This window comes from Mandrillus leucophaeus, unplaced genomic scaffold, assembly GCF_000951045.1.
Source record: "Mandrillus leucophaeus isolate KB7577 unplaced genomic scaffold, Mleu.le_1.0 Scaffold20, whole genome shotgun sequence".
Classification (NCBI taxonomy): Eukaryota; Metazoa; Chordata; class Mammalia; order Primates; family Cercopithecidae; genus Mandrillus; species Mandrillus leucophaeus.
The window spans coordinates 4538744-4558184 of NW_012102032.1; the positions used below are offsets into that span (position 1 = coordinate 4538744).

The 19441-nt window shown below is 51.5% G+C and overlaps 1 protein-coding gene across 4 annotated transcripts in view; it reads right to left on the bottom strand.

Moving 5' to 3' along the window:
- Nucleotides 1–19441, bottom strand: part of MSI2 (musashi RNA-binding protein 2) — a 436274-nt gene that overhangs the window by 44075 nt on the left and 372758 nt on the right. Inside the window, exon 10 of one of the 4 annotated variants that reach the window (XM_011979228.1) lies at nucleotides 14072–15581. The exons of the other annotated variants lie outside the window; for them this stretch is intronic. Within the exon in view, the coding sequence (XP_011834618.1) occupies nucleotides 15541–15581 (41 nt within the window). The 3' untranslated portion in view covers nucleotides 14072–15540. Of the gene's footprint in view, nucleotides 1–14071; nucleotides 15582–19441 lie in introns of those variants that run through there. 4 annotated transcript variants of the gene reach the window in all.

Here is a 19441-nt window from a genome sequence, read left to right on the forward strand (position 1 = left end):
GAGCCACCATGCCTGGCCTGAATTTCTTATCAATAACAGTGGTCTGGTATCCTTCATAACGTCCCAACTTCATAGCATCATTTTAGTGGAGCTAACATAGCTCAAAATTAGAATACACATTCTGTTTAGCTCTAACAATGACAAGTGGGTCAAGGGGTCAGGCATGACCCTGGTGGCTTAATACCTACCATATGTTAGTAAATCCAGCAGAAAAGAGAAAATCATTTTGCTGATCAAATCTCAGAGGGCCTGAGAGCTATAGGTTGGCCACTTGGAACTTAGGTACTAGGAATGTATTATGCTCTTCCTGTTTGGGAACCTTATATTCAAGAAGGGGATGCCTGGGTAAAAAAGAAATTGCACTAATGGTGGAATTCCAGGCATGAACAAGCGCCACAGCTCGTAGAACTGTCATGTTTAATGGGAGACAGACTCGAAGACCCATTCTTGCTAGAATGGAGTTCCTCTGCCCTTCAAGTGGGATAACAGAAGAATCACCTGGCTTGGCCTCAAAGCCCAGTTTTCAGCCCTGGCTGTCCCTTGCTTTTCTGTGCAGTTGGACGTGACACTTCACTTCTTTGGGACCTGTGTAACTTTTCTCTGTTGCAAGGAGGTTGCAACAGATGACCTCTAGATGACCTCTAAAGTCCCTTCATCTCAGACCCTGCTTGAGCCTGTCTGTGGGGAGGAGGATGATAAACCCAAGTCCTCTGAGGTTGGTACTAACACAGCTCTGGGGTTGGTGACTCATCTAAGTGAAAGATGCCACCCACCGGCTGACAGTGGGGAGACACTTTGCTGGGCTTTTGGGAGTTGTGAAGATCTAGTGTAAGTGAGAAGTCAACGGTGCTTTTGGGTTTTGGGGGTTTTGTGACAATTATATGATACCACACTCACTTTTTATTGCTTCTCTGGCATTTACCAGCTTCTTCCTTACCTAAGCACAGTTATTTTTGTGTGCATATCTTATTTCTCTGGCCGGGTGACAAACTCTTCTAGGGCAGGGACTCAATCACATGTCCCACTTAGGACCTAAGCCCAGAGTCTTCCCCACAGAAGGCTGTCAATGAGCATCAGTTGATGATGGTCAGGATGCTCTGATGCAGTGGATGAGGGTATGGGCTGGGAGTCACTGCTCTGGGTACACTGCAGCTGAAAGCCAGCACTGCCTACAAGCAGCAGCCTCCCTAGCCCCACGATCCTCCACCCCAGTGGGGGCACATTCAATGCCCCTGGAGGGGTCCAGAAGCATGATTCATCCAGCAGATGGGACACAACTATGGCAAACTGGAGCGCCCTGCTCTGTATGGGTGCTGACTCTCAACCTTGGTTGCTCACTGGACCCACCTGGGAAGCTTTAACAAATGCTGAGTTTTGGGTTCCACCCCTGCGATTCTGCAGAGCAGCCTTGGCACCTGAACCTTTAAAAGCTTCCCAGGGCCAGGTGTGGTGTCTCATGCCTTGAGAGACCGAGATGGGAGGACTACTTGAGGTCAGGAGTTCAAGACTAGCCTGGCTAACCTGGTGAAACCCTGTCTCTACTAAAAATAAAAACAAGCTAGCCAGGCGTGGTAGCGGGTGCCTGCAATCCCAGCTGCTGAGGAGACTGAGGCAATCACTTGAACCCAGAAGGCAGAGGTTGCAGTGAGCCAACGTTACGCCACTGGACTCCAGACTGGGTGACAGGGCCAAATTCTGTCTCAAAACAAACAAACAAACCAACAAAAAACTTCCCAGATGACACCAGTGTACAGCCCAAGGTTGTAAAAAAGTAAAATTGTGGCACACATCTTCAGTCTGCCAGCCCCTCCACTTTGCAGAAGCAAAGGTGCTCCTGAGAATACAGGGGCGGTGCTAACTCTTGTGGCCGGTCCCCTGTGAGAGCCAATGCGATGTCTCCACTCAGTGCAGTGGTCTCCGTCCAGCCTGGAGGAGCTTTAACCTTGGCCCCAACCCCGCCCACAGAATCGGGTGGGACCTGGGTCTCTGCTCTTTTAAAGGCCTTCCAGATGATTCTGATGCACAGTGTAGGCAGAGAACCCTTGATTTAGGGAAAGCTTTGGGGTCTTTGTTTTTAGTTACCACTGAAAGGGAACTGCCCTCTGTCCCATGGGCTGGGGAGTATTACGTCATGAACCCTTTTCTTTGCCTCCCATTGCCTTCTTGGTCTGAGAAGACACTGGTCTGGGAGTGGACTGCCTGGGGAATGGTTCTGGTCCAGTTGCTACTTATTTCTGTGATCTTGGATGAGTCAGTGGCCCCTCTGTGCCTCTCTCCAAGGAGGAGATGAGAGAATTCTGGCTCCAACAGGTGTGATTAAGGGGAATCTTTATAAAAGACTCTCTCGTAATATGCATCACCGGCCCCGAATGGTCCATTACGAAACAATTTTTCCTATGTTGTGCTTGCTTAAAGCACTCTCCACCCCCTTCCCCAGCACGCCCGCATCTCCCCAGCAGCAATTTCTATAGATGGTTCAAACATTCTTGGCTAAACCCAATGTTGCTTCACCGAATCCAAACACGAAAAAATAAGCAACCAAAAGAAGAAACTGTCACCCAGAATGTAGGAAACATGTCCTACGAGAGTTTGGAAACACCGCCATCTGTCATCCTGGCTGGCCCAGGATGCTCCCACCTCCCAGGCAGACCAGCCTGATGCGACAGGGCTGGTTCTTTCCAAGGAAATCCATAGCCCTGACTTCCGCGCAGAGAAAGACAGTGGCTGGAGGCTGCAAAGGGGCGAGAGTGGAAAAAAAGTGGATGGCACATGTCTGGAATGGGAGGACCAAGGGACTCAGATCAGAACAGAGGGTATAAAGAGGAGGAACAATTGATAACCAAAGGGACACATTTACATGATCAGATTGTCATATTTTGGTTTGAAAGAAGATGTATTTCCATTTGGGAAAAAAAAAAAAAAAAACTTACCCTGGCGTCCTTGGCATTTAAAATAGGAATCTGTTTTAAACACATATTTTTGGGAGAAAGTCTGACATTCCCAAGGGTACCAACCCATCACTCCTGCGGGGACCCCCGGACAGAGGAGAAGGTTGGGGCTGCTGGTTGGGGAAGGGGGTGCTGGGGAGTGAGTGTATGGCCTGGAAATGCCTCGCCCTCAGCTATAGCTGGGAAAATGACAGGCATGTGAAACCTCTCATCTGTCCCTCTGGAGAGGGGCCAAATGTGAAGGCCAGGCCTGTCTGCTGGGAAGGGTGAGAGGTTGGCGGCTCAGGTTGGTCCTGTTGCCTAAAGGAGAGAGGTCCCGCAGTCAAGAGCCCTAAGGGTGTTAGTTCCTAAAACACAGGGATGGCACAAAACTGCCCCAGATAATTTTTAATGCAACTGCTGTTTAGCTTAATTTTTAAAAAGATATGTATGTAACTCTTCAGACTGATAGGACTAAAAGGAAGGTGCACCGCAATGTCAAACCTTCGTGAGGTTTCAGAAAGTGTTTCTGTCTGGGCACTTCTGATCGGATGAATGGGTTTGTGGAAGCATAAAATAGAAGTTAGACAGCACCCGTGGGAAGCAACAAAGAAATCCTCAGAAAAGGCAAGAGCGGAACCGGGGGCCCAGCCAGGAGCGGAAGGTGTATGTCTGTCCACAGGTTCCCTGCGACTGGGAAGCACTCAGGAAGCGGAGTGGAGCACCTGTCCCACCCCCCGGACCCAGCAGAGGACCAGGAGTAGGGAGAGACCTTTCCCTGGCTGCCCACAGTGGGGCCTTTTGCCACGTTTGATCTTGTTTTTGGCAAACAGATTCTGCAGCTTGAGAATGGGCTTTGGTCTCAACCTCAACCTGTCTCCAGAACAACGTGGAGTCGTGGGCTGTGGAGGGAGAGCTCATGCCTGTCCCCAGTCTCTCTGGGAGGGGGCATTTTCATCCCACCCCTAGGGGGTGCTCCAGGCTCACAGCCGAATTCCACAGCAATTCCTCCTGCCTCCCCTCTTCCAGTAGGGTACCTTTCCCACCTGGGCTGCACATAGAAATCCCCTGCGGAGCCTGAAAAATACAACCTGGGCCCTACCTCCAGAGATTCTGATATAATCTGTCTGGGGTGCAACCAGGGCAACAGAAACTGCCAAAGCTCTCCCAGGAATTCCAGCTTGCAGCTGGAGCTGAGAACACTGCAGTAGGTAGTTTGTGTCCTGCGACTCTCTCGGGAGGCAGGAAGCAGAAAGCTCTATCTGGGGACTTTGGCCCAGTATCCTTCTCCCTGGGCCCGTTCTACCCCTGAATCACTAAACCCCTCCCCAAAGAGGGCTGGGGCCTAGCATTCAGTACCTGCACTCACCCAGAACTTCCGCCGTGAGCCGCAGCAGAACTGATAACTCAAGACCCATTCTCAGCCCTGTGCCCTCTCAGTAAATACTGAATGCCTACTACAGGCCAAGCTCGGTTATAAGCACTGGAATCATAGCAGTGAACAACACACACACAGTCTCTGCCCTCATGGAGCTTAGAGTTGCTAGCAGTGGACAGCAAAGGGGCTCTATTTATGGGACTGGAGTCCCAGGACAGGCTGCACACAGATCAACTGCCCAAGGAGAGACAACTGGCTAATGGTAAGCTGGGCCTGGGCTAAAGGAGGCCGTGGCTCACTCTTCCAGGAAGAAGGTGGGGGACCTGTGCCTCGGACCCCTCTAGCTTGGAACCAGGCATTGGCTGTGTCTGCTCTAGGGTCTTCTAGCTGAGCTCAAGGACCTGGGTGTGGCTACACCAAATGCCACTTGAAGACAGAGGGAGCACTCGGAAGACTCAGTCCTCAGGGACGAGAGTATAGGAGTGGCCATTCCAATGAATCCTTTTCTCCAAGATCAACTGGCAAGAGAGAAAGAAAATGGAGGTATTCCCATAGCTATGATCTTGACCTACCCCCAAAGGTCTCACCACTTTGATTCAATTCAGTTTAAAAAAAAACTACTGAGCTGGTCCCTGGATACATGACCAAGACACAGGTAATTCTTTCCAGTTACTACCCACTGAGATGAAGGCAGGGGACAGATCCCTGACTTCAGAGGCCCTGGAGAGTTCCAGCCTCAGGCATCATTGGCCTGACCATCCAGGGCCTTGGGGATGATGTGGGTTTCGCTGCAATGCTGGCTAGATGGCTAGCATCAGGAATGGCTGACACATTACAAGGGCTCCGACACCAGCTCCTGGCCCTACAAGGACACTTAGTTCAGCATCACTCTCTGGCCAGCGAGACTTCAAGGGAGAGAATGTCCACATGGAGTTCATTCCAAAGCCAGCCCTTGCTACCCTGTGCTAGCAGCCTGTGGTTCCTCGATAGGCCAGGGACACCCACTTCCCCACAGAACAAACATCTATCTGCCTGTCTTTCTGAGACCCAGACCGAGACCTTCAAGGTGAAGGGATTCCAGCTTCTAAAGAGGCATCAACAAACTATCTGGAGAGTTCTTCTTTCCCATCACACCTTCCTCTTCCCTAACTTCTCATAACAATGGCAATTTCTACTTTTCAGCCACTCTCTCATCTACCACCAATGGCTGTCAGGACAAACTGCAAATGTTCTGACCATTGATCCTTCCAGAGTTCCCTGTTCTGATGCTTTTTACACTTCTCCCTGTACCCAAAACTTCAGACACCCAATTGCCAGAGAGAGTCACAGTTTTGCTTCCTTTCAACAGGGTGTCTTGCTGAGACCCTGAAATCTTAAACTCTCTTTGGGTTCCTTCTCCACGCCTGCTTTCTCCCCAGCTTCGTGCCACATGCGCTTTTTCAATGAATCCGCCATAGCAGGATCCTAGACCCCCGTCCAATGGCCCTCACCTCTGCCGACCACGACAGCAAACGCTCAAGTCTCGAGCACTCTGACTTTTGCAGGGAAAGGTCTGAGGCCAGCCCCACAGTTCTCTTAGTGGTACCTGCTTAGGGATTTTACAGGCTTTCTCCTGACCCCCAGGACCAGCTTTGAAGGTGCTGGGATTCAGGTAAGGCCAGGAGCACCTCTCCCCATCCCTCTGTGTCTATCCTGCCTCCTCCACCCATCCATCTCTCCATCCTTCCTTTAGGCGTTTAGCATATAGTCACCAAGCACTATGCCACAGGCCCTGCCCTGGATGCAGTTTCCTACTTTGGTCCCATCACTAGCTCCGTGAGTAGATGAACATCTGTGATCTTAAATTCCCTCCCCTAGATGTTCCACCACTTTTGTCTCCTGAGTGACGATGTTTCAGATGTTGAAGGGCAGACACCGCCATGCTGGGTACCAATCCTTTTACTGGTAGACTGTGGAGCAGTCAGGGAGTCTTAGGGGAAAGCCCAGCATGGTGGGGAGGCACTTTGGCTCAGGGCAGAAGCCATTTACCAGCTAGTGTAGAAATATCTACAAACGTCAACAGCCAGTAGTTTATACCACTACCCTCCAGCCCTTGTTGAAAAGGTGGATGGGAGGACAGTCTTCTCTATTCCTTACTTTCCTCACCTGTAAAATGGAAGGGCTCGGCTTTGATGATGAGAAAATAGTCATTACACTAATGATAACGCGACACTAGCGACCATCTGAGCACTTTTCATGGCCATGGAGCATCCCTGCATCATCTCAGTCAGTCCTTGCTACAACACTACAAGGAAGACATTACTATTCCCATGTAATAGATGAAGAATTGTAGGTCCAGAGAGGTTAAAGAAAACAGTCCACGATGGTGGTTAAATCCCATTTCCCACACTGACTAGTTGTTGGACCAAAGACAAGTTACTTAACTTCCCTCTCTGCCTCCTTTTCCTCCTCTGTAAACCCAGTTACCGATATCTCCTCCTAGGGCTGCAGTGAACATCAGTGATTCGGTGAGATGATGGCGTTGGGCGCTCAGGACGGTTAGCTGCTGCTCGGTAAGTGGAATAATAACATTTATTTCTATTTTTATTATTATTGCCCAAGGTAATAACTGTAGCGGAGCTGAGAAATCCCTTTGGTGCCTTCCTATTCTAAAACCCTATTAATTTACATGGCATTTCGCATCCAAAGGGCTTTAATAGATAGCATTGATAATTCGCTTGTGAGTGATGGGGTATGTCTTATCTGAAGTGCAGGCTTGACTCTGGTGGGTTAATCTGACAGCAAGAGGTGAGGGCTTGCGGGGGCCAGGGAGGAGCAGCTGGTGTGGCCATCGCCCCGTGAGGTGGTCACCACAGGCATGAACGTGGAGCCCAGAGCCCCAGTGCTTGCGCTGGTCAGCTGGACTGATGGTTCCCAGTGCCCTCCTGCCCTGATGTACTGCCCTCGAAACAGGATCTTGCCCAGCTCCCTCCACCTCCTCTGGACCAGAGGAGCCTTCCTGGGTCCTTCCACCAGAGTGGAATCCTGTTTGCTGCTCTGTCCCCAACGAGCAGGCGGGGGTCCACGTCTCATTCACCACTGTGTCCCCCGCATCCAGGCCAGGGCCTGTGACACAGTACTTGGTGACTATATGCTAAACACCTAAAGGAAGACTGGAGAGATGGATGGGTGGAGGAGGCAGGATAGACACAGAGGGATGGGGAGAGGTGCTCCTGGCCTCACCTGAATCCCAGCACCTTCAAAGCTGGTCCTGGGGGTCAGGAGAAAGCCTGTAAAATCCCTAAGCAGGTACCACTAAGAGAACTGTGGGGCTGGCCTCAGACCTTTCCCTGCAAAACCAGGCATGCCCTGGGGGCAGCCAAGCACCTGCTCAGACTCGGGTGGGGCAGCAGGGCCTCAGTGGGAGGAACAGGAGGCTACACTTGCCTCTTCCTTTCCCACCTCAAAGGCAGCCAGCCCTGGCCAGCTGGCATCCAGAGCCCAGCGGGGCTGCACAGCCATATGCACAAAGGCTCCAGTAGGGGAACAGCCTCCTATGGCAAAGGTGGGGTCAGCATTCCAGGCTCACAAAGTGTATGTCCGGGATTCCCTGGGTCTGGGAAGAGTGGCACTGGCTTCCCAATGCCAAAACCTGTGGTCCGGCTGTTTCAGCCCAAGTACTAGGACAGCCTCTCCCCCGATGGGAAATCCATGGAGGTAGGAATGCGAGGGAGGGAAGACACACCGTGTTTGGGCCTCCTGCTGGTCCTCGAGGTGGAACACCCTCTCCTCATCATCTGCCTAGCGAACTTCTATGTGTGCTCCAAAACTCAGCTTGGATGTTGCCCACTATGGTCTGAATGCTCATGTCCCTGCCAAAATTTATATGTTGACATCCTCACCCTCAAGGTGATGATATTAGGAGGTGGGGCCTTTGGAAGGTGATTAGGTCATGAGGGTGGAGTCCTCATGATTGGGATTAGCGCCCTTATAAAAGAGACCCCAGAGAGCTGGCCACCTCTTAGACCATGTAAGGACAGAGCAAGAAAATGGCAGTCTACGAACCAGGAAGTGGCCCTCACCAGATGTCCAATCTGCTGGTACCTTGATCTTAGACTTCTCAGCCTCCAGAACTGTGAGAAATAAAATTTTTATATATATATATATTTTTTTGAGACAGGGTCTCATTCTGTCACCCAGGCTGGAATGCAGTGGCACAATCACAGCTTACTATAACCCTGAACTCTCGCCTCAGCCTCCCAAGTAGCTGGGATTACAGGTGTGTGCCCCCATGCCTGGCTAATTTTTAAAATATTTTGCTGAGACAGAGTCTCACTATGTTGCCCAGGCTGGTCTCAAACTCCTGGCCTCAAGCAAACCTCCTGCCTTGGCCTCCCAATGTGTTGGGATCATAGGAGTGAACCATTGTGCCTGGCCAATTTATGTTGTTTATAAGCAACTCAGTCTATGGTGCTCTACTACAGTCACCAGAATGGACTAAGTTCTTGTCCCTTCCTGAAGGCTGTTCAGCAGCAGAGTCAATGGCTCCCTCTGCATCCTGTGCAGCTGCTCCAATCACTCAGGAACACATCTGGCCGCATGTGGGATGCTCCTCCAGGCTCTGAATTCCCTGCGCCCTTGCTTAGCATACTTGTGCCCCAGGAGGCCCTGTCTCAGGTCGGGTGCTGATGACCGTCTCCAGCTCTCTGCAGACAATGTGCCTTTGCCCCAACTGAAGAGACAGAGAGCAGAGGCAGTGACCCAGTTGGCTGGGGTCTCTCAGGGGCAGGGGATCCAAGCTGACCAGGGCTCTGCAAAGAAGTCTCTGTGCAGGATTCCTTTCAGCCTGGAGAGGAGCGGGTGATGGACACACCTTTGCCTTCTGCTTTGTCCTTGGCTGTCAGAAGGCACCAGCTGCCCAGACCTCAGGCCTGGCACTGCCCTTTGCCTAGAATTTCACATGCTGAGTAATTTATAGTTTTTTGTTGTTGCTTTGTTTTCTAAGTTGCAGCCTTTCACTTGCTTTTTGCTGATGGAAATGAAAACTGAAGGGCTTGAAGAAAGGTGATTAAGTTCCTGCTAGCAGACTTAATGGGGACTTTGTAAGGCTGGTGGTACAGGGACCTAAGCAGGTGGGGGGTGGGGGAAAATGAGATCTGGTGGGCACGAGGCCTCAGTCCACAGAGGACGAGGTGTGGGGTCACCTGCAGCCTCCCTCACTGCAACTGCTGCCATCCCGTCTAGCTGGCGGGGCCCTCTGCTTCTTGGGCCAGGCTGCCTTCCTTGGTCATGACACTAACCTTTTCTAAAGCACTAGATCATTCCCAGTCCTATGAACCCTCTCAACAATATGTAAGGAAGGATCAATAGCCCCATTTGACAGATGGGGAAACTGAGGTCTAGAGATGGCCTTATTTTCCTGGCAAGCTAAGGGCAAGAACTCAGTCTCCTGACTTCCCGCCTGAGGACACGGGGCTCTGGGCTGTGCCATGGGGAGCTGAGTGCTCACTTAGTCACAATTCCCTTTATTTATGCAGAGGAGCTTCAAGAGGCACAGAAAGCTGATCGAAAGTGAAACCCACAATTCTCGTCAATTCAGATTGCTCCAATTCATTTCTGCAAACGTTTATTAAGTGCCTATTAGGCACTGTGCTCTGCTTTCATCTGGGAATAGAGTCAACTCCTGATTTTCCACGCCGAGGGAAGAACATGGCAACATATTCACAGCCCTGAGGAGCTTTGTGCCGCAGCCGGTCTGGGTTTGGGGTGTGCCACTGAATTTTACTTCTCCGTCTTCTTTTAAAGCAGCAGACATGCTTTCCTGACTAAGCTTGCCTTTAATATTCAAATGAGAGGATAAGCCCCAAGTATACACAGGGCCAGGTGGTGCAGGAGTGGGCTGGCCACGAGGGAGCTGGCTTGTGATTTGAAATCTGGCTGTGGATCTAATCTGGGAAGGGGTAATCCCTAGAGACATGGCTTGAGGGCTGAAGGGATGTTCAGATTAGAGGGCTGGTGATGAGACAGATGTGTGGGGGCCGCTGTGTCAGGAGGGCTTTCCTTGACAGGGAGCATTTCTGTTTACAGTGCAGCAACATCTAGCTGGGGTCCCTGGATGCACAAGTCCGTGCTTATGGCAGCCTACCTGGGAAACCGACTAGCCTGTCTTGATATTTCAAGATCTGTTTCCCTACTAGCAAGAAACCAGCCATTGCTCACTGGTTGGGCTCCATTCTGGAAGCCAACCAGAAGCATGCACCAGGCAGAGCCTGAGGGTCTGTCAGGGGTCCCAGTGAGGGCATTTCTGGGGCAGGAGATGAGGAAAGAGCCCCTTAAAAACTGAAGCAGCAGGAAACAGGGAGTTTCAACTTACAGGAAAATGAGGGGTCATCCAGGCAAGCCTGGAATCACCTCCCCAGATAAGACTGCAGAGCCTGGGGAGGGGGCTCTGTGCTCTCACTGAACTAGGCCAGAAAGAGCAGGACACAGGAGACACCAAGGAAGGAAGCAGCTCCCTGAGCGCACCCAGGGGTCTCGCCTCTCCTGAGTGGGGACTGACCACAGAGGTCTCTGCCACTTGGGTGGGCTAGAGGAGCGGGTGGATGGAAGGGCTCTGAAGTTGCCTCCCCTCGTGGCCCAGGTTACCATTCCCAGCCGGGGTCGTAGGTCTTGAGCATGGCAGCTGCAGCATTTTTGAATGTTTTGCAAAATGTCAATGACCGGACAGATCTGGCAGGTGGGTGACAGCAGGTTCAGGATGCAGCCCCTTGCCTATGGCCAAGGCTTCTCTCTTGGTCACCTTGCTTATGCCAGCTCCTCCACCTCCTGAGAACTTGGGTTCCCTTCACTCTGATTTCCACATCCAAGCTCTACCCCTCAGGCTAAGACAGACCACTAAGCCTCTGCCTTTGCTCAAAGACCCAACGACTTGACTGAAGCTTACCTTGCAAGCTGCCCTACAGACAATGGACTACAGCGGCTTCCCCCCAGAGGAACAGGATATCCCTGAGCTAGCATATCTCTGTCCTCAGACACCAACCCTCCCCATTCCCCCGCGTATCTTTTAGAGTGATTGAAAATCACCTGGCACCAAAGAACCATCAATGGACAGCAATACAGAAGGCAAGCTATATGGCAGACAGGCCGTGAGTTCTTCCTGGTGCAGCAACTGGCCGCATCGCTAATCACAGCTGTCCTTTCTGCTGAGCTAGGACTTGGCCTCACTCTCATTCTGAAGCCAGTGCTCCAGGAAGCCAGTACTCATCAGGCAGCATCAGCACCCGAGAGCAAACCTGTTTTCCGTTGCTGAAGAGGTAGGAGCACAAACTGGCACTTTGAGAACCAGAGTTCAAGTTCAGCAGGCTGGGGAAGGGTCTCCCTGCCTGGGGACCTGCGCTGCCCCTGCAGTTTGCACACAGTATCCCGGGAGGGAGGCTTGAGCACCAAGCCATGAGATGTTAGCTTGGCCTCCTGGCCACGCCGAGTGCTCTGTGGCTGAGGCGACTGTTGGTTGTCAAAATATTGGCCCAGAGGCCTTTTGGCAGTTAGGGCCATATTAACTCTGCTCTCCCCAGTAGAACTGCAGGGCTCAAAGAACCCCGAGCTAGCCCCAGGCAGGGAGCTAGGGATGGAGCCAAGAGAGGATGAGGCGGAGAGGAGGTGGGGTGTGGAGAGGAGAGGAGGTGGGGTGCAGAAAGAAGGGACAATCCTCCAGACTCACCCTCGTGGCCCCTCACTTCTCCAAACTCCTCTGACTCACTATGGAAGTTCGACCACATCACTTCTGTATGTGAAATCATCTCTAAGCATTTCATATTCTTTGGGGATCAAATTTAACTTCCTAAACTTGACTCAGCAGGCCCACCATGGCTCCAGCCTTGTAGTTCTCCTCCCACCCAAGATGCTTCTGCAAGCTCCCTGTGCACTGAACTACTCACAATCCTTGGGACCTGCAATGCCTCCTCTCTCAGGTGTGTAGCAGAAATTGCTAAGTGTCTACTAGTAGCCGTTCCACTCTTCTTTCTTAGTACCAAAATCCTTTATTTTTAGCTGAGCACATGGCTACCTGGAAAAAAAAGACACTTCTGAGGTTTCCAGGCAGCTGAAACTGGTCATGTGACCAAGTTCTGACCAATGGGATCTAAGCAAAATGTCCTGCATGACTTCTAAGAAGCATTACTAAAGGGAAGAGATGTATTCCTCTGGGATGCATATGTGATGGCTGGAGTTTGAGCAGCCTTCTTAGAGTATGAGGTGGAGTCTTATGCTGAAGAGAATAGAATGAGATTAGAGAAGAAACCCAGACCATGAGTATTATGGAGTCACGTCCAGGCTTCTTTTACATGAGAGACAAATGAATTCTGATTTTGTTTAGTCCATTATTATTTTGTGTTTTATTACTTTTGTGTTTCTCTTCTTTCTTAAAACTATCTGATTCAATGTCTAAGCATGTCATTTCTCCGTTTCCTCCATTTCTTCCTTTCCTTCTTTACCTGGTTAATTCTATTTGGCTTTTTGAGACCCAGTTCTGGTGTCACCTTCTCTAGAAGGCACTCTGGGCAAGCAGCCCACCCTTGCACCCTTACAGCATAGAGAGCTTCTCTCTCTCTTTCTCTCTTTTTTTGAGACAGAGTCTCACTGTCACCCAGGCTGGAGTGCAGTAGCGCGATCTCGGCTAACTGCAATCTCTGCCTCCCAGGCTCAAGCGATTCTCCTGCCTCAGCCTCCCAAGTAGCTAGGACTACAGGTGCCCGCCACCACACCTGGCTATTTTTTGTAGTTTTAGTAGAGATGGGGTTTCACCTTGTTAGCTAGGCTGGCCTTGAACTCCTGACCTCAGGCAATCCACCCGCCTCGACCTCCCCAAAGTGTTGGGATTATAGGTATGAGCCACTATGCCTAGCCAGACCTTCCTTCTCTCTAGCGAAGTGCCCGTCTTATGATGTTCAATTGGTCTTATCACTGCTTCTCTCGCCCTTGGCTAGCCCAAGAGCATCTGAAGGAGTCAAGCTTATTCATGTCCAGATGCCTGGTACCTATTTCAGTACCTGGTGATCAGCAAAATGGGGAGGGAGGGAAGAGAAAGGATGGGGCGTGAGGGTGGGCAGGAAGTCCTAGCAAGTCTCTAGCTTCACGTAGGAATCCTGTATCATTCCTTTCACTGATGACAGATCCATCATGGGGGATAAAAATGGGAAAACCACTGTGGAGAGCTGACTTAGTAAGAACATCAACGCCCACTATTTCTAAAACTTCCAATTTTATAGCACTTCCCAACTTACAAGGCACATTCATGCACATGTTATCCCTTAATTGTAACAACTCAGCTAACTAGGCACTTTCATTATCTCCAGGGCTTGGAGGGGTACCTGACTTGCTCAAGGCCACATGGCTACTAAGTGGCCAAGTGGGACCTGGAAACCAGGTCCTCCGGCTTCATAGCTAAGAACATTCCCACTGTACACTGGTGCCTCTTCCACCTGCAGTGCTCTGGGGAGTCAGGAAAGCAGGCCACGTGCACCACCACACGCGGGCCCGTGTGCGCGAGGGCAAGGGTGCGCACACACCTAGTGCACAGACAGATGTGAGGGGCTCCAGATGCGTGTGGCATTTTCACTCGAGAGGGGAGCCATGGCAGAGGAAGGAGCATCGGGGCGACACCGTGCAGCTGGTGCATGCAGATGCTCTGCCGCTCTGCTCAAGGACAGACCACCTCAAGCAAGTACAGGGGACGCCAGGAAGCGGGGAGGGCTGGGAACAGGCGGCAGCCAGGGGGAGTCTGCATGCTTTTAGAAACTGCACTAGGGCTGTCATCGGTGCTGGTTATTCCGTGCATTCACCTCCCCCGGAGCGAGAACAGGACACTGTCAGGCTAAGAGACGGCAGCACACAGCATGTCCGTGGTAAACAATTTATTTTTCTACCTCGGTTGCTTACAGGGGAAAAAAATAAAACGTCATCAGGGAGAAGCACAGATGAACTATATACAGAGATGAAGAAAATTCACAATGGCTAAAACGTTTGTGAGGCAAGCATACTAGGACAAGTTCACCAAAGCGAAGCAATTCATAGCAAAACAAAATATGGGAGGGGAGGGGGAAAGCCATACAGATTTGTTCTTTGAAAAAAAATAATACTCATGAAAAGCCTGTGGGAAAATAAAAGGAAACTAACCAATTATTACATCAAGCATCTTTAATGAGATGAGCCAAACTGCACATGTAGGGTCTCGAGGACAATGACATTCAAAGGTATGGATTCACTCACATCAAATGCATCAAATGGAAGCGTGCGCGCAGGTCACTTCTCACAAACTACCAGCACAAACAACACGGTGACTCTTGAGGGTCCAACTGAGCGGTATGTCATTAATCCAAGAGAGTGGGTGTATTTCAGTCAGGGAAATGGTGGGAGTCAGGCATGGGAAAAGATCCTTCCAAGGGTGATGGGCAGGAGTGCCAGCCTTGAGATGGGGCCTGATCAGGATGGGCCCCCTGTGTTTCACCCCCTCCCACCCCAATGGTGCCAGCAGGCAAGGCCAGGCCAGCATGGGCAGGGAGGCAAGCTGGGGAAGGCGGGGCCCACTGTGGATCGGTGCCCACCGTGCCTGCCATGTGGTAGCACCTGGGTGACTCCACTGTCCCTTCTCGAAGACAGACAGGCTTGTGATTATGGCAACAGCCACTGCCCCAAAAGACAAAGATAGTCAGATAGTGTTTCTATAGCTCCTCTTCCAGATTAGGTTTTTCACATTCTTAAGAGAATAGTCTGTCTCTGTGTGTTCACCTTTATCACTGTCCATCGTAAGACACAGGTGCTCCAAGTCACGTATTTGCAACCCCTCTGGACCACTAGCACTTCAAAGCTCACCCCATGAAATGTCCCCAATAAGCCTGTTTGGTCATGACTTAAAAAAATTTGATGTCTTCTTCCTAGCTTCCCCTGAGGAGGCTCTACGAAGTTTGTGAGAAGTTTCCCTCTGGCCCCGTTACATTCTGGGGAAGTGGGGTTGGTCACAATGCACACGAGAAGCAAAGTGGGAGGGGACTGGAGAATATTTTCTCTTTTTAATTGAGTGAAGAAATGAGGACACGAGTCTTTTCCAAGAATTAAAAATGAGAAAAAGAACATTCATTCGAACAGGCAGTTAGGACAGACTTTCAGTGAGCACTGACGGGAGCGGGGGCGGCCCAGGCCAGGACTGTGTCCTCTCTAGAAATGGTCGCAAACCCCACTTTGCTATGCCTCTCTTAAGAGCTAGTTGATAAAAATTATGTCTTGTGAAATCGGCAAATAGTCTGCAAAGTGAAATAAGAACAGAAATTAACAGATTAAACTGAAATGAGAAGTTCAGAGCAGGGAAAAGAGAGGAAGCAGGGGAGATCCCTGATCACAACCCATAATAATTCAAGACGGGATCCTGAGCCGAATTCCGGGCTGGGGTGGACACCTGGATGTGGGAAGCAGGAGCTGTTCCCAGAGTGGCTGGTCACCATCCAGCCTTTCTAGAAAAGAACTACTCCCCACTCTAAAAACTATCCAGTGTCTAGCCTTCTCTAGGAACATTACATTTATTCTCACAGAATTCTGAAGATGGGCACAGCCAGGTGCCACTTGCCACCAGCTGTGTGGCCCAGGAAGGTCCCTGCAGCCCCATGTCACATGGCCAGAATGAGGCTCTACTAAGAGTGCTATCTGCACCCCCAGCCAGATGAGATGGATGTTCATAGAAAGGGTAAATCCAGGTGGAAAGGAGGACCGTTTATAAAGGGGATCAGACTGCATCTTCCTGAAAGGGGACCCAGGCTACCTGGTTTATGAGTGAGAACAGCCAGGATGAAGAGTCTCGGAGCTCTCTAGGACCTGGGCGTGCTTTCATTTCTCCCAGTTAGCTGTCCTGCATGGCCCTGCTAGGGGGACTCAGAAAGGGGCTGGGAGAGGTTTGGGATCCACGCACAGCATGAGGGGGGCCGGAGGTGGGAAGTGGGTCAAGTGGGCATACAGTGAGGACACTGAAAAGAAAGACCACAAAGAAAACATCAGGACAGTTGGGAGGTGACATGACTGCTGTGCGATGTCACGGCGTCACAGGATCCCCAGGGTGTGGCAGGGGTCCGCAGAATCTACCTGATGGGGATGAGGAGAGGGCAGAGGGCTGGGCTGCCCCATTTCTGGGTCTCCCTTCTGTACCCCAGCCGCCTTGGCCAGATCCACCAGAAACCTTCCTTGTTGGCATGAGGTGACAGATGGAAGTCAGGGCATCCCAAAGCTTCTCTGTAGCCCTGGCCCTGAGGCTGTGACTCCAGCAGGCATCAAGTTTGGCTCTAGAGGGGCTCAGCTACTCCTTGCACTCTTGACTGGAACAACACATGGACCTACCTAGGCTTTGTGTCTGGAAACACTTGGCTACTTGGGAGGCATCTGGGATAAGCACAGACACAACACTCCATAAGAAGCATCTCCTTTGGGAGGGGGTCAGGAGGGGAATAGACTCCGACCCCAGCTTGGCTCCTCAGATGAGTGGGGTGGGCAGTCCCAGCCACGGGGCCACCCTTCCCAGTTCAGGGCCACTCCACTCTTACCCTTTCTGAGAGCAGGCAGCCTTACTCTTGTGGCCACTGGTGGCCCCTTTCTGGCCATTAGTTAAAAGAACCAAGAGGCTTCCATAATGAGTGGGAAGGTGGGAAGGATGGAAAAACAAAAGTTTGATGGTTGAGAGAGAACAGGGCAGCTAACTCCCAAAGGTCAGGAAGCTGCTGTCTGTACACTGTAATGCCTGATTTCTGTCCCATTCAAACCCAGCTGATTGTATTAAGCTGCAGGGGCTGTGGCCATGACAGATGGGTCCTGAGCATAAACACTCCAACCCCACTCTATCCTCCTTCCCCCAGCTCAACCCTCCCAATTCCCAAAGCCTTGGCTTTGGTGAAGGGCTGGCACCCAGGGGACCCTATCTCACTCTGCCCAGCCTCAATTTGGTCACTGCTGCATCTGTCTGCCTGGGGCAGGCCCAGGGATGCAGGCCATGGAGGCAGAGTTGTACTCTGAGCCAACTCATGGGGGCCCTGGGGCAGGCCCTCTGATGAGACAGGTGCCTTAGCATGGGATCCACATTGATGCCCTCCCCCAATTATTCTATGTTAAGATCCCTCAATTCTAACCTCCTGGGACTAGCATCACACTCGGGGCAATGGTAGCCTGATTAAGGAGGGGAGCAGGTTGTGCAGGCTGAGTGCACAGATCAGTGCTGCACTTGGAGGCCCGAGATGTGTGAGCCTTTGTGCCTGTCATCCCCTGGAGGGGAAGCCAGGGGAGGAAGTGAGAGGAAAAGCTCCCCTTGAACCTGCCACCAGCTTCTGGGCTGAGCAGGACAGGCAGAGAATGAAGCACAGGGGTGCTGGCCCCACGGGTCTCTCCGGGGAGGAGTGGTGTGCATGTTTAAGTGCATGGACCATGCATCCCCCAATAACAGCCCTCTTCCTTTAAGCACTGGAACAGTACCGGCCCATAAGAAATTTCCGCAGTGACCGTTCTACATTCTGTGCTGGCAATAGCCACTTGCCATACAGGGCTACTGAGTCACTGAAATGCGGCCAGTGTTTTTAAAGGAACTGAAATTTTCCTTTTACTTCTTCTTCTATTATTATTTTTGAGACAGAGTCTCACTCTGTCATCTAGGTTGGAGGATAGTGGTACAATCTTGGCTCACTGCAACCTCTGCCTCCTGGGTTCAAGTGATTCTCTTGCCTCAGCCTCCTAAGTAGCTGGGATTATAGACGCCTGGCACCACGCCTGGCTCGTTTTTATATTTCTAGTAGAGATGGGGTTTCGCCATGTTGGCCAGGTGGGTATCGAACTCCTGACCTCAAGTGATCCTCCTACCTCGGCCTCCCAAAGTGCTGGGATTACAAGTGTTGCCAACTTTAATTTAAACCTAAGTTTTAGTAGCTACTTGTGGCTAGTGTTATTGTACCAGACAAATGGACGCTAGGGAGATAGCGGAAGGTGGCGGTTAAGGCCCAGACTGCCTGGTCCAAATGCAGGTCCTGCCCCTTGCATACTGTGACCCCTTCAGAAGGAGTTTCTACCTCTGTGCCTGTGCCTGGTGGGGGTATCTGCCTGGAAACGGGAAAGTTAATGACAGTGACTGGTTGAGTGCTGGCCTCTCTTGTGGTAGTCCTTCTTGCCTGTGCCCTTCCTTCCTTCAGGTCTGGGAACCTGTGGCCATCCTGAAGCAGCCTGCTGCTGGGGGACATCTTTGGGGATGGCTTCCTCAGTGCAGGCCGAGGAGCCTTGCTGAGGCCCCTCCTAGATGGGGGAACCGCCCCAGCCCCAGGGGACACTGGTGGGGGAGCCCCCTGCACTCAAACTCCTCCATCTTGAACTTCTGCTTCTGTGGCTGCCTTCCCTGCACCCTCTGACCCACACAATCAGAGCGGGGCACAGACCCCAAAGACCATTCCTCACAGACCCCCTTTTCCAAAAGAGAGAAGTAAGGCCCGAGAAGCTGAGTGACCTGCCCACGGCCACTTGGCCAGGTGGTGTCGGAGCCAGGACAAGAGCTTGGGGCTTCCACTGCTGGTTGAGGGATCTGTCTGCCATAGAGCACGGCTCTAGGTGCCCCCAAATGCCTCCTGACCTGCCCGCCTGCACCTTTCCCGCCCCAATGCTTGCTCTGAGGCAAAGACCAGGCCAAGTCCCCACCCTGCCCTCCTGTCATCAGTGTCAGGGCACCATCTTCCAGCGACACATCTTCACTCCCTTTGCTTCCTAATTAATCTCAGACCCTGACACTCCCAGACCTCCAGGTCTAGGCATGGCTACAAGGCAGGGGTGAAACTCCGTCTGCAGCTCAGTTCCCCATGGAGCCTCCTCCCTCAGCAGAGAACCCACAGGGGACAAGACTGTCCCTAACACCTCCTCTGGAATCTGTCCTTTGCACATGGACACCCCCAAACACCCCAATATATTTTTTTTTTTTTTTTGAGACAGAGTCTCGCTCTGTCACCCAGGCTGGAGTGCAATGGCGTGATCTCTGCTCACTGCAAGCTCCATCTTCCAGGTTCATGCCATTCTCCTGCCTTAGCCTACCAAGTAGCTGGGATTACAGGCGCCTGCCATCATGCCCAGCCAATTTATTTTTTGTATATTTAGTAGA